The sequence below is a fragment of the Stegodyphus dumicola genome, chromosome 2 (assembly GCF_044657685.1).
Source record: "Stegodyphus dumicola isolate Sdum_Otavi_A_Nest chromosome 2, ASM4465768v1".
NCBI lineage: Eukaryota > Metazoa > Arthropoda > Arachnida > Araneae > Eresidae > Stegodyphus > Stegodyphus dumicola.
In genome coordinates, this window is record NC_140769.1 from 244943744 (window position 1) to 244959606 (window position 15863).

Consider the following 15863-nt stretch of genomic DNA (forward strand, 5'->3'; position numbering starts at 1 on the left):
CATTTATAATCATTTGCATATCTACCCGACATGTACCTTCATGCCAAGTTTTGTTACGATCCCATAATTATTCCTTGGTACGCAAATTATAACTGGATGTTAGTAAGTTTTTTAAATCCACATATTTTGACTTAATGCTTAAATAGCAGTGCGTTCTTCATCAGCTACGCGGACTCAGCACAAGCTTTTTGAGACTGCTAATCTTAGTTTTTTAATAATTTCAATACGTTTACCAAGTTCATCAGAAATTGGTACCTCCCGTGTTTATTTTATGGTCAGATTAGATTCAAGAGGGAGACTGCTTCTTTCTACAACCGTCAGCACATTTCGCAGTTAACATTTTGCTAAAAAACAAAACAAAACAAAACAAAACAAAAAAAAAAAAAAAAAAAAAAAAGCTTTGTTAGCTTAATGCAAGAATCGCTAAATTGAACAAAATGCTCATGTTTAGGACTTTATATTTTGCAGTCTACTGGACTCGGACTCACTTAATCTTTTGATATTGAATCTTCCTAAACTGTAATCGGAAACTATTTAAAAAACAATAACTGATATAACTGCTTCTTCCGTTTCAGGGTTCTCCCCAGAAGTGCATGCGTCTGAGTATCAAGCCGACTTCCTCCCCCAGCAAGTCGTCATCCCCGCTGCACCGTCGCACGCGGTCAGAAAGTCGCAAGTGTCGGAAAGTCTATGGCATGGAAAATAGAGATATGTGGTGCACTCAGTGCAAATGGAAGAAAGCCTGTACTCGGTTTGTAGACTGAAAACACCCAGAGACGCAGTCTTCAGACATCATCTTCGAGAATACTTATTCTTCTGATGTGTTTCTCTTTTTTTCTTCTGTCTCAAGAATATTGAAAGGATTTTATCTTGGTGAACTTGAGTCTGTGTATTCTTTAACCAGGAAGATCTCTCTCAAATGGACAGCCACCTTCTATGCAACTTCATGAGCCTAATCAACAAGAGCCTTCTATGAGTTTCATGATACAGATCTGCATATGAAGGCTAAATATTGGACATATAAACCTTGAAGAATACTCATGGCTGGTCAAATTTGCAAACATCTATTGGGATGAACCTTCTGTAGACTCAAAAGATGTGTTTAGATATTGTTAACTCGTAAAAGAATTAATTTAAATATGTTTGTTCTAAATTTTGCTTCTTTTATTGATATATTTAAGCTGTAATTTCAGTATATTTATTACTTTTTTTATTTCAAAATTTATTTTATATTAAATATACTTTCTGACATCTTATTATTAACTCATATGATGCAGTGACATTAGCAGTCAATGAAAGTGGTATCAGAAATGTATTATATGTGTTATTGTCTCAAGCCAGTCATCTGTATTTACTTCAAAGAAGTATATGTCACACTTCAACAAAAGTGGCTTTCAAAGTAACGAAACAACTCGAGGTATATCTGTCGTCCAATTTTCTAGCTATTTTTAAACTAATTTGTCATTTCTCCCACAAGATGTGTTCAAGTATTTATAAACAGCGGAAAGATAAATTGCCACTTCAATTTTTTTTCTTTGATTGCTCATGCATTTTTGGCCAATTTCAAAGGTGATTATAGACTTTTATATTTATATGTAAATACATATGTTTTATTGTATTTAAATTTAGTATATATAGATATATTATATATTATATATATATATTTAGATTGAGAATGTGTATAAAAAATTTTTATTAAAAATTGCAGTTGTTAATTGCATTCCTGTATGCCGAATGGCAGCAGAGCTAAGTTTGACTTGTTTGCTAATGGACGACTTCTGATGATGTCAAAGAAATTGAAAAATGATACCAATTCACTGCCTAGTCAATATTATGTATGACCAGTAAAGCTTCTGATTGAAATGTTATGCATTTTCTGCACAGGTTTCTGTTCACTGCCATTCTGTTGTGGACATTTTGTTGTTACTTGTTTTGAGAGAAATAGCAGTAAATAATACTGCACTTAAAGACAGCCTTAGCAAAATAGATTTTAATTATTTTTAGTAAGTAATGCTTAATTTATTTAAAACTTGAATAAAAATAGCAAAAAATATATTTTAAAACCTAAATGGAAGCTTGCTGCCTAGCGATATGTTTCAGTCACATTTAAATTATAATTACTGAGACAGAAGATAATTTTTAATACTCTGAAACCTCTTTCCAGAGTTTTATTGCAATAATTTATCTCAGAAAGAGGATATGTTAGACGTTTTATTAAATGAATTACCAGGCTGTGAGCACTGGTGATTTCCATTGGGTGTGAGAACATACTTAAAGAATATGTCTGTTTATAAGATATGAAATTGCTTTTCTTAGGAAACGACTCTACTCAAAAATGTGCATACGGCAGAGAATGCTGCATGTATCATTTATATGCTGTATTAATGTGTATCTACCAGTATAAAAGTGTGAAAGTTCGTTTGGGATGATTCAAACAGGCATTCAAATGAGATATACTGTTGTACCTGATTTCAACGCTATTCAAGGGCAACGAATGCTTCATCCCTTCTCTTGCTCGGTCATTTTGTACAGGTCATTTTTAAAGAGTATTTAACTAAACATAATTCTTCACGATATATCTATTTTATGTGTTTTCCGAAGTTTTTATTCCATAAAATCTATATATTATCAATGTCTTGTCTATGCATTGTAGTTGTAATTCAATATGAAGGTCGAGGTTATCTCAATCTTTAGGTAAAATAAATGTCAATTTAAATGTGAAATTAATTAATTTTTTGTTTGCAAGTAATTGCTGAACTGCTGCATATTGGCATTAAAGTGAACTAGAACTCAAAACGAAAATTTTACTTAACAAACTTGTTTGAAATCTGCTTAATGATATCCTGGCAATTTTTATTTTTTACTCTCGCTAAATTGGGATTTAATTTAATTTAATCATAAAATGTGATGTAGTAATGTGTGATAATTTGGAATAAGAAAGTTTTATTTTTCATTTCTTCCTTGTCAGTATCAGTATTGGCAGCGTTGCTTACTTTATCTCTTATCTTCTGAATATCATCAAGTGAAATGTGTTTTTCATAGACCTTTTCCAAAATCTGTGTACTGAACAGAAAAATACATTTGCCTAGAGGAATTTATGAAAGAGTAGAGAAAAATGTCAAATCAATGAATTAAACATATTTTTATGTAGCGTAGTTTGTTTCTCATATGATTCTATCTGTGATCACTTATAAATTGTGTATAATTATACTGTAATATTTTTATCTTTCTGTAGCTTTAAATATTGTCTTAGTTAAGTATTTTGTGCCTTTAAATTTATATTCATCTCGTAACAGAATTTTGATTTCATAGCAAAATAAAAAAAAAACATTCATTCACTTGCTTCAAAATCATTTTATGGTGATATATATATATATATCCATATAGGCTTAGACTTATGTGGATTAAATTTTATGCATGTTTAACTAAGTAGCATCTTTTACTTTTTTTATTCTGTTACATATATATTTTTTAAATAATAATAACGTTAAATTTATGTTACTTCATTCATTTGAAGTATCAGTTAATAACCACGTCAAAAACATATATATTTATTTTATAATTATTATTTTATTAGAATTAATTTTAAATAAATATTTATTTTTATGCTTTGAAGAAATTAATCTAGTTAGTATATTTTATTTTAGCATATTTTATGACTATTTAAATTATTTAATTTAAATTATTTGACTATTTAAATTTAGTAAAATTTTGTAATTTTTTGTGTTGCTATGTTTATAATATACTTTGCTATATTCTCTAAAAATATCAAAGTAATGTAGTAAAATGCATTAATCCAATATATTATGCAATATTTAAATAATGTTTTATTTATAGAGATATATTTTATGAAGTATAAGATGTTTAGATTTATTAAATAAAAACTGCGAACATCTCTTCTACTTAAATTATTTTTGACATTAATATTTGTTTAATTTTTTTCCCTTTTAAGTTTGTTACACGATCATTCAAATATCGTACCAGATGTATTACTTTTAAATTATTTTGAGATATATGTATACTAATATTAAATAATCAGTGAGATTTCTTGAATTTTATACAGATTTTATTCTTAAATGGGAAATTCTTTAAATTAGTTTATCTGCCTTAGGCATTTCCTTTTTAGTTCGATCAGTATTTTTGGAAATAATTATTTTTGTGATAAATTTGCTGAAAAGAAATTAACTTCTTTTATAAAATGTATATTTTTGTTGAACTCTGCATTTGATCATCGGTTTCGAGCTAGCTTTAAAATTAGGATATGGTTTTCTCCTCTGGTCTCTTAATTACTCATGTTCTAGTTCACCTTACAAAACAAATTTAAGCTTTGGGAAACAGGTGTGAGATGATTCAACCTCGGGTCTTCAGTGGTAGTTGGGTGTTATTTAGTGCATGAATTTTATATCACATTTTATTACAATCAATTTTCGTGCACATTGTTCTGTAACAACTATTACCCACAGTTATTTGCCGTGCCAAATATTGAGGATGGCAAAATTCTACTTGCTATGTAATTACTAAAAGGCATCCAGAAATAATTTTAACGGCATTCTTAGAACATTATCGATTTTTTTTTTTCTATTTCAAATGTTCTTTTGGACTTTTCTAAAAATAAATGTTTAACTCAAACGCAAACCATTTTCAAGCTCTTCAATTATGCTCAAAATAACTGTTGGTAAGTGTCGTTCCTCTTATGTTAAAAACTCAAGTTTATAGTTGATGTTGACGACATGTTATAGGAAACAGCCATGATTGATTAAAGCTGAGGCGTAGTTCTTTGCTTACAAAATTACAAACTCTCTTTTTACTACTTATATAATACTTCTTTAACCGATTTGAGTGATTTCTATTGCTAGTTAATGTGCATTACAGAAGTCAGTTACTTTTGTAATACGATGCTTGTCACAATTAGATTTATATTAAATAATCATGTTAAAAATAATTTACCTCTACAAAAAATGTGATTCTTTAACTTCTTAGCAATTTTCATACTACTTGGTCAAGCAGAAGCCAAATAATGAGCCGCCACTAACTTTTACGCACACGAATAGCTCATTCAGAAAAAGAAAAATGATTGTTCTAAGCATCATGGTGAGATAATTGCCCAGAATTTGGAATAATTGCCTTTCATAAGTGTTTAACAATAGAATTTAAAATACCAAATATTCATAACTATATGTTTACCTAAGAATAACTCGTTGAAATTTCAAACAACTACAATGGTTTGATAACAAAATAAATCATATTTATATTTTAATAAAATTTAATTTAATATGTAGTTTTAAATATGTACAGAGTTAGTTTAATATTTAACTTATTAAAAAGTTTCGATTTCTCAGGAAGATCTACACTTGTTCTGGGCAAATTTTTACAACATATCTTCATCCAGTGTTGTAAATTTTATAGAATATTTACTGTGTATTGTGAATATTTCTGTGTAGGCCAAGTGTTATTCACAAATATGTTTAAAAAATAATTGTTAAAAGAATAACATTTAAAAAAATCAATTATTCCCATTTTCTGTTTAATAAAATGCCTAAAATATATATGAATTCTTGCATTAAGCTATTGTATTATAGCCCACAAGCATTTCTTAAAAGCAAAAGTTTTAAAGATGGAACAAAATTCTAAAATGCCGGCGTTTAATGCCATGATGTTAATTCTTAGAATTTGGAAACTTTATTTTATGCAGTTTTTAATTGTTCCAGCCCCATATAGGGAAATATTGCTATGTTATATGAAGACTGTCAAAAATGAACTACCTTCCGTTGTTTAAAATCATGAAGTGGCTAGTTTCACTTATATGACATTGTATAAAATTGTACATAACTGAGAATAGATGCTATCGTCCATTAATATATTATTGATTTTGTGTATCTGTCAGTCGTTATATCATATCATATATATTATTCTGTTATCAACTGTGCATTTCATTTGATGAAATTGTGTATCCCCCATTTGTGCGTTTTAATGGATAAAAAGTTGATTCTGTCTTAAAAAGGATAGAGAATTTTTCTGCTTTTTTCCCAGCATGCTTTTCACCACGATGTTACAAATTTTCCTTGGATTGGGATGATTTAACCTGAGTCTGATTTTTTTAAAAGCTATGATAAATTAATAAAATAATTCTGATATATTGTTTCATATAGACGAGCAAGAAAAATTACTTCAAGCATTATGTATTTGTTATTTGTATAAATTTGTATATTAGAATTAAAACTCTTAAATTGTAATTTTGAAATGTTACGTTAAAATTTAATCAAATAATATTAGTTTTAAATCTTAGGTCCTATAAAATGTATTTAAAAGACGTACAAATCAGTTGCCTGCGTGATTGATGATCTTTTGTATAAAATGTTTTCATTTTTCTGCGAGAACAAATCCTGTATTTTAAAGTCTAATATGATTCTTATTTCATATCATTATATCATTAAACTTCAGTTAACTGCAATTACGTGACCGGTCAAATAATTACTATATAATCGCCGAAATTAACGAAATCGATGCAAGTATCGCCAACTTGGCAATTTCGTAAAGTGATATTTACATTGAATATGTGGTGAAAAGGAATGCTGCCCTTCCGCAATTGTTGAATCATTCTTTCGTTTTGTCACTGGTGATTGTTGCCTTTTGTTATGATTTTGCAAAGTTTTAAGCTGGTTGTGGTTTGTGTGTAAATGTCTATTCTAAGTGTTGTTTGTTCTTAGATATTATATCATAATAAGATGATAGATTTTTCTAGATCTTGAAACATAGAAAGACAGCTGTCGTTGTTGACAGAACCCTTTATCTCGCTAGAGAAGCACTGTGCAAGGCTAATTCTGTGAGACTATTAGTAGACAAGAATATTGATGAAGCAAAAGATTTCTTGATCATAATTATTACTGAATTTCTAATACTTCATATTTTAAAGCAAATCATTTCTTTTGTATGTTATGTTATAATTTTAACAAACCCTCTAATGTGAAATTTTATAAAGTTCTGAACTGTAAAAAAAGCTATTTTCTGATTTAAGTTATTCTCTAAATTTGTAGTATATTTATATCGATTAACCCAAAATATTGATATTTTTGTTTTTCATATGTATTTAGCATTCAATAAAATAATTGTATAATAATTAAAATAATTTGTGTAAAATATTGTGTGTCGTAGTATTACAGTTTGTCAAAGTTCCATACTTTCAAATCTAATATTTCTTGCATTAATAGGTGTATGAAATTGTCAGTTTTTTAATGCGTGAGTACTATTATTTAAGTGTTAAATAAGGTAAAAGGATTGTGTTGTTTATTTGTGTATTATATTATTTTTTAGGTTTAAAAACAATTTGAAATGTTGTTGCTTCACACTATACCAAGTGCTGATACGTATATGTAACTTCATTAAAGAAAAGACTAAGAAATTTTCAGATCTAAAATATATTCTAAGGCAAAAAATAAGTTTAATCGAGAAATCTTTTGCTTCGAACATTAGTGTAGTTTGAGAGAAACTGAAGTGAAATCCTTCGTGGATTTTTTTGAGGAATGCATTTTAAGTTCCGTGCGGCTAGTATAATCTCCGTATTTAACTATGCAAATTTGCATTTATCTAAGACCAAGTAGTTTACATTCTTGCACAGTCTCTGCAGAGTATATTTTGTGATCTCAGTATTCGTTTTTTGGTCACTGACAAATATTTTCTTAAAAAGAACAGAATTCTATTTTCTTCAATCGCGTCCAAAGAAGAGTTTTTCTTTCTTGTCATTGCAGGCATTATTCATAGTGAATGTGTTTTGTAAAAACTCATTACATTTATAAAAAAATAAAGCTGATTTTTTTGTCTTTTTAATTGTGTGTTAATTTTTTTAGCTATGACATACTGGCAATTTTAAATATAATAATTATGAATTAGCATAAGGGAGAAGACATCTAGATTACTATCAATTTCCTGATCATGTTATTAAAACAAAATAATTAAATTATTTCAAGTGTCTCTTCAAAATCTGTACTTTTAACAGAAATCTAAATTTCCATCTAAAATTTTCTTTTATGGAAGAACTGCTTTTAAATGTAAAGTTTTCTTTCTTAACAGAAATCTTGGCCAGTTTGGCATAACCATTCTTACTTGCGTAAAAGACGAAACACCTTCGTATTTATTAATTATTGTTCATTGAACGGGAGTTGGTTTGTTCCCCTTGAAAAGTTAACTAATTTACGATCAATAGCGATAATTACTTGCTTTTAATAATTTCTTTTTCAAAGTTTGAAATTTTGTTATTCACGATTTAATTCAAGTCCCCGTAAAACATTTTTATTAATTTACATTCAAGTTACTTTAAAACACAATTTTCGGAATTAAACTCTCTACATATGGGTTCACTCTTTTTTGATACTTCTACTAAATTTATATTAGGAGATAATATAATCAATATTTCTTTAGTAAATAAATTATTATTATCTTACTTTGCAGCTATTGTACAAGTATTAGAAAAACTTGTTTTCGAACAAGTGAATTTAAGATCATACAACATTATATATATATATATATATATATATATTTAACTCACTGGGAAGGAAAATTAAAAAAAAAAAAAAAAAAAAAGACTCAATTCAAGTAGAAAAACTAAACGCAATATAAAAAAATCTGATGTGTACACCACATGACTTCCTTGTACGGAATATTAAATTATACGCATTTTTTCTTGCATTTCATTTAACTTATCAGATTGAATTAAACCTACTTTCGCTGACAGCGCATAAACCACAATAGAATAAATGCATTCTTTAAAATTCACTTTGTTTACCATAGCGACACTCTGGCACTAGGTTTACTTAACAGTATTATATTTCGTTCATATTATAACTCAGAATGCACAAAATTTATATCATTTAAAGAATTATCTAATCGTTGCCACATGTTCTATTCAAATACTATAACAAAGCTAGAACGATGTATAAAAGAAATTAAGCAAACAAACCGAAAAAGAAACAGTTTTTCACAGACGATTGAATATTTCTCATTCAATTAATTCAGTTTTCACTTCGCGACAAGGCAAAAATACATAAAAACTCAAAATATCTATATTAAAAATAACGAAGTAAATCTTAAATACTTATTTCCTCGAAAAAATTTCAGAAAGGATTAAGCATGATTTAATTCGCAATAATAAATGAAGGCGTTATTTTTGTGTTGCGAAGCTTAGTGTCTCTAGATTGGCAACAAATCTACAATTCTGCTGTTTCAAATGTAAACAAATATGTCCGCCATGTTATTTAAAACTTAACCGCACTTAAACAGCTTTTAAATTGTTGATAATTGTACAAATATTGCTTCCAGAATTACGAAGGGCATAAAAACTTTAACCGGAAGATAAAAACAACATAATTCAATCATTTTTAAAGCAAAAAATGTACAATTTACAAACATATAAGAGTAAAGAAACTGAGATCACTGAGCCGGGTAACAGAGTGGATATATTTATAAATATATTTATATACGTTTGGCGCAGCCGATTGAAACCAAAATACGAGGTGCAGATCTACATGTTATAGTAGTCTTATATACAAAATTTCAACGTTCTGAGGCTACTCGTTTCTTAGTTATGCGAGATACGTACGTAAGAACGCACGTACGTACATACGTTCGTACAGACACCACGAAAAATTCTCTTCAGAATTCATTTTAAAGCAGTTTTTTAGTTTTTTTAGAGGAAAAGAGTCTTTTATTCTGTCCTTACGTATAGATATTACGCAAAAACATCGTTAAATTGCATTCGAAAGCGGTCAAAGTGGATATTTTCGTTGAAATTTGCTGCCTGAAGCTTTTCGCGATTACAATACTTCCTTTTTACTTCGTACAAGGAAGTAAAAAACAGAAGTTATTTAAACAAAAATTATGAATTTGAATAGAAGCGTTTAATAACAAAGCGTGATAGAAGCGTGTGATCACAATGATCCGAGTTAAGCGAATTAAATTCATATACAAAGGAATATAATATTAACATATTTAATATTTGAATCTATCATTAATTTCATTGTGTTGTTTCAGACCTTCATTGTGTTCTGTTAGGTAACTTATATACGGCTGACAAAAGTCCTCAGGTATAATAGTTTAATTATACTCCAATTTTCGCATTTGTTTTCAAAGCACGTTAATTAATAAAGAAGTATTTAAAGTAAAGAACTATTCTGAGTTTATTTATTGGAAAATATGTGTTGTTTTAAATGCAGCATTAAAGAAAAGACTATTAGAAATACGGGAGATATTACATTCTATATTAAAACAGATGCGGAGATTACGTCTGTTTGTGACAGAAAAGAATAGATGTCGTATTAATAAACAGAAAACGTGAAAAAGATGCATAACATTTTATACACATGAAATTAATAAACAGCATGAGTGTTTAAAATTTTGTAGATCTAAGTTGCATAGCCCAATAAAAATATGTCAAAGGTCTCACTGCCCGTCAAAGCTTTGCGAACGGCAATGTTCAGAACTTTATAATTATTAAAACTATTATATGATTTATTTCTTTATTTCATCTACCTTTATCTCAAACAAGTGGATCTGTTCCATTACACGGCATCCCACGACAAGCAATTTTATACCGAAAGATTAAATGCGCCAATGTTGCCTGTTGACTATCGTTAAGTACAGTAAAATCTTTTGTAACAGACACCCAGTGAACCGGCAATATCAAAATAACGGCACTCTTGAAAGTCTAGAAAATATAATCCGAAACTTAGACGTATGAGATACAAAAGCATCTAATGGTTAAACATTCTGAAGATTTAATTGGTGAAAACATTTGAGGTATGTCCAATGTAATAAGCCTTATCCAACCATTGAACATTTCAGAATATAAAGGTAAAGTACCAATCCATTTTTGTACGTCGATATATGAACGTTCAAGGTTTATGCATGACTTTCAGAAACAACACATTGAAAGATGCTCTGTTTGCTTTGACTGCAGCTTGGAAAGATGTAAAGAATATCACTTTACGTTGCTGTTGGTGTAAATCAGGCGTCGGCAACCTACGGCACGCGGTACAATTTTCAGTGACACTCCACCCCACCCTACAAAATTTTCAGGCAAAGATAAATCTCCTTGTGTCTCCTGTCTGCGCCGTCAGGTAAGTTTAGTTGCCAAAATTTTGTCACGGCGCCTTATTTCTGAAATGAACACTGTTGTTAAAATACTTAATTTCATAGTGTCTCATTCTTCATTGTTACACAGGCAATTTAAATCTCTTTGAAAAGAAATGGAAAGCGAATATGTGGATCTTCCCTCATACAGCCATGTCCATTGGCTTAGTTGAGTTAATGTCTTGAATAAGTTTGTGCCAGCTCAATGAAAAAGAATCAACATTTCCCCGAATTGAACGATAAAGAATGGTTATGCTGATTGATATTTCTGACTGATATAACTAAACATCTCAATGAACTAAAGATTGCATGGAAGGGGCCAAATAGTGCTTGAATTTTTTTAATATTGGAAAGGCTTTCCTACAAAATTAAATATATTTGCCCGTGATATTAATGCTGTCTGTAGTACCTATAAATACTTCCTAAATATAAAGCGCTTCCAAATACATTGACTTTAGACAAAGATGAACTTCAAATTTATATTGAAGCACTAAGGAGGAATTTTCCAAACGATGCAAAGACTTTGGAGCTTGTATGCTTATAGTTTCTTTCTTAATCAAACCAGATCTAATAGACCCATTAATAGTCCTATCGATTTGTCAGTTTTTGAGTAGATGGAAGTTGATTTTGAAATGGAACTTATTGAACTAACATCTTCAGAATTATGGAAAGCAAAATTTATGGAATTACGAAAAAAATCTGCAAGATACGATAAATCGACAGCTATTTTAAATTGCTGGATGTCAATGCCGGAGAGATTTAACTGTTTGAAGAAAATTGCATGTGCTCTGCTTTGCACTTTGGGTTCCACATGTCTATGTGAACAAATCTTTTCTCATATAAAAAATAGTTTGAGATCACAAAGAAGTATTTAACGACTGAATATTTAGTATCATGTGTCAAATTGAAAGTCACAAATTACACCTCTGATATTGAGGTATTAAATAGAGCCATACAGGGGCATGGTTAGCATTAAAATTTTAACTTTTTATTTAATTATATTGAAGGAATACTTATATTTTGTGCTGTTTACTTTTTATTTTAATAAATATGTTTAAAAGATACATAATACGTAATATACGTCTAATTTCTAATTTATTTCGAAGAAATAGTTATATTTTACTTTGTTTATTTTTATGTTAATAAATATACTTAAATGATGCATAATTAATATTTAATAAAACTCTAAATCTGTATTCTTGTCGTCTATTTCCTAACTGTACATGCATTGCCGCTGGAATCAAATTGTTTTAAATGTTTCCTACTACGCGGCATCCTGGATCTTATTGGTATTTTGGTTTGCCACACCACAGCAACAAGGGTGCCGATTCCTGCTATAAATTGTGGTCCATGATCATGTTCGTAGATGATGAGTCGAATGACAAATGTTCTGTTGGTTTTAAAGCACATCCACCGTCCGTGTCCAACAACATGGATTTACTTACACATGTTCCGGGAAGTGAAAAGGAGTTGCAGGCTTGAATAGATGTAGACAATTCTGTTTTCGATATACTCTTTCAAAATAAGGACGATCTGTAATCTGACATGTGTTTGGAGAGGAGAAAAATGATGATGAAAATTCATGATTCATTGAAAAGTTGTAGATATTAGAAATATCGATCCTTTTAAATAAAGTACTTTACGGAAGATCGTTGTGAGAGGTTTATCGCGTCTACTTTGATTGCCGAAAATATTTAATATTTTTTCCGCGATTAGAGGCTACTTGCTATTTATTAAAGAAAACTCCCGTTTCGTAAATTTACTCATTGAATAGGACTGCCATCTGTCGGCATAACATGGAAAATATTTCCTCCTTTCAAAATTACAATAGTACTAAATTGGAATCTTTTTAAGAGCTTTCCCTTTCAGGGGCGGTGATTTCGCCTTGAAACCGGCATTTTCAACATTTTTTTTTTAATTTAGAAAATTTGGTTTTCCCCCCCCCCTCAAAACCGCTGCTAAAATTAAATTACTACTTAAAGCTGATAACAGATGGCAGCACCAAATCTTTCTGGGCATCCATTAATTGATATGAATCATTCAAAAATACCTTCTTTTCCACACTACTCTTTTTGACCCATTTTAAAAACAAAAAACCTAAAAATTTTTAATTTTTCCACAATATATTTTATAAGCAGGCATCAATGAGTAATGAAATGTCCTTAATTCATAAAAAAAAAAAAAAAAAAAAAAAGTAATGGAACCCTTTTAATTTTGAATGTTTTCATTGTGGTTTCAGTATGAAACCACCGCCCCTCTGAGACATCGAAGAAAGGATCAGATGACGCAGTCCCGAGATTTTTTGCAGTTGTGTTTATTGCTTTCGGATGACTGCCGTTGCACCATATCTTCATTTGAGTGGCTTCAAAGATGAGGATTTATGGAGCTTTTGAGAGAGGGAAAACATTTCTTATTTTTTACAGAGACACAGAGCACACTGAAAAACACTCACAGTTGCGTTTTTATAATGCTTCTCTTAGCAGGTCGCTTTTCTCATGCTTCTAGTTCATAGTAAAATAATTGTATGTCTCTTAATTTATTTTATTTTTACATATAATTTTCTTAGTTTTAACATAATTTTTTTAAATATTTCATAGTTTTATGTAAGTAATTTAGTACATTATTAGTTACTTTTTGTCTCATACTTTTTTGTTTCCTGTTTTAAATTTTTTATTTATAATTAAAAATTCGTGTTTATGCAAATATTACTTACTTCATTAGTTGTTCAGTAATTTACTAGTATAATCTGCAATTTGGGTTACGTTTAGATACTTTTCAGCAAAGTAAAGATAAATAAGCAAATGTTTAGTCTTAAATGCTCTAGAGGGGCGCTGTTTTCAAGGCGAAACCGGTCCCCTTTCCATAGAGGGGGACGAAAAAATTATTTTAAACTCATTTATGTTGTCTACAGGACCATTGCATGTCATTATGCTTACTTTTTCATAACTTTTAGAAAATCATGCATTGCGCCCCTGAAAGGGCTAAATTAAACAGCTCGGGTGGAGAGGGAATAGGAATGCTCAATTCCGATTGAATATTTAAGTCAGAGACCTTATTTTTAAAATTTGTAAATTTTTATTCGATTTGTAATTGTAAGAAATTATCTTAAGTAAGTTTTGGCATTTCAACAGTAATTTCATAAATTTATATTACATTTTTTTAAGTATAAACTTTAGGATCAATACAATTACACAGGAAGTAATCTTCAAGAGCATTTAAAATTTTCTTTTTTTGATTAGTTTTAATAATAATGTTCTGGGAGTAATAATTTTTCGAAAACTTTGTTAAATTATTCAAGTGAATTTATCAAAGTAAATAGTTTTCTTCATTTAATAACTGCCTGTTTTTTACATACTGTAGCTGAATCTTATTGAGCACTTTTGTCTTTACAAAATGTTATAAAAATACTATTGTATAAATTAAATTTCAGCATTGGTAACTTCGGATCTTATGCGTATACAGCAGCTCACATTTATTTTCGAACACTTGTATTTTTGAAATTTATTTGCATAGATCTTGTATTAAATATTGAAACATATATTTCAAATGTTTTCCAAATATATTATTTTTCTCTATTTTTCTTACATGTTACAAAATAAACATCACCAAAATATTCTTTGTAATAAAATAATTTATTCCAAAGTTTGTTATGCAGCAACTTTCCGGATCCTCGGAAATTTTGTTGAGATGTTTTGAAAGATGATGTCTTTTGTCATATTTTTTAAATAAAAATGTCACAGCAATTATTGTCTGCATTTGGAAATTATTACTTGTTTAGCTATTTTAACAGTTTCATAGCTGAAGCGAGCATGGCAAAACGCTACAAATTAAGAAGCTTTGTTCGAAATTTAACTATTCAAGATTTTATAGATCAAAAAAGTATTCAAAATATTCAAACAATCCTTGATACAAAGCGTTCTAGCACGAAGGAGTCGAGCCCAAAATATTAATGCCGTCAAATTTGCAGCTAATTGATAACGATCTTCACTAAAAGTTAACCCTGAAATAACTGCTAAAAAATCATTAGGGTCAGGGATACAATGGAAGATCAGCAAGAAGAAAATTCTTCATTAACAAGGAAACAATGTGTCTCACAAAAATGTTCGGGCACAACAATATTTTTACTTTTTTAAGTTAGGAGAAAAGATTTGAAGTAAACTAATAAAGAATATTTTCCCTTTGAATACATATTTTCCTAGCTCTCTCTTTGTACTAAATAAATTTGAAAAATCCAAATAATAAATTTAAAAAATAACGTTTTAGTCTGAAATGGATGAAAAAGATACCGCAAGATAAATCAGACATTTTCATAATTTCTAATTAAAATTATCTGCAATAAATTAAAAACTAAATTTTATGGAATTAGTTTGGATAAAGAAGCTAAAAAATCTAAAAATTGTTTGCTTTTATAATTCAACTTTTCTTTTTAGAAAATATTCGTTATTTTAATGTTTTCTTGCAATGGCTCGGTCACGAAAGGAAACATCGTTAGAAACCGGCATATAAGTTATTAATTTGCCTTAAAAAAAGGGAAACCTATTAGAAAAATTGCCTACTTAAATTTGATCTGTGATTCCAGTTTTTGATATTATTAAGCGTTATAAGAAACAGAATCATCTTCAAAACGAAAGAAGACCTGGAAGATTATCTAAGTTATCTCATGGAACGAAACGCTTTATTCTAAGGAATATTAAAAACTTGTTGCGGAATTTTGTGAATTGTTGCTGTTGCTGTCTTGTCCA

The 15863-nt window shown here is 29.2% G+C and overlaps 1 protein-coding gene across 1 annotated transcript in view; it reads left to right on the plus strand.

The window, feature by feature from the left end:
- Nucleotides 1-7824, plus strand: part of Glut4EF (Glucose transporter 4 enhancer factor) — a 175412-nt gene extending 167588 nt beyond the window's left edge. The window contains exon 7 of the mRNA XM_085811971.1: nucleotides 576-7824. Within this exon, the coding sequence (XP_085668097.1) occupies nucleotides 576-764 (189 nt within the window). The 3' untranslated portion in view covers nucleotides 765-7824. The remainder of the gene's footprint in view (nucleotides 1-575) is intronic.
- Nucleotides 7825-15863: the final 8039 nt, after the last annotated feature.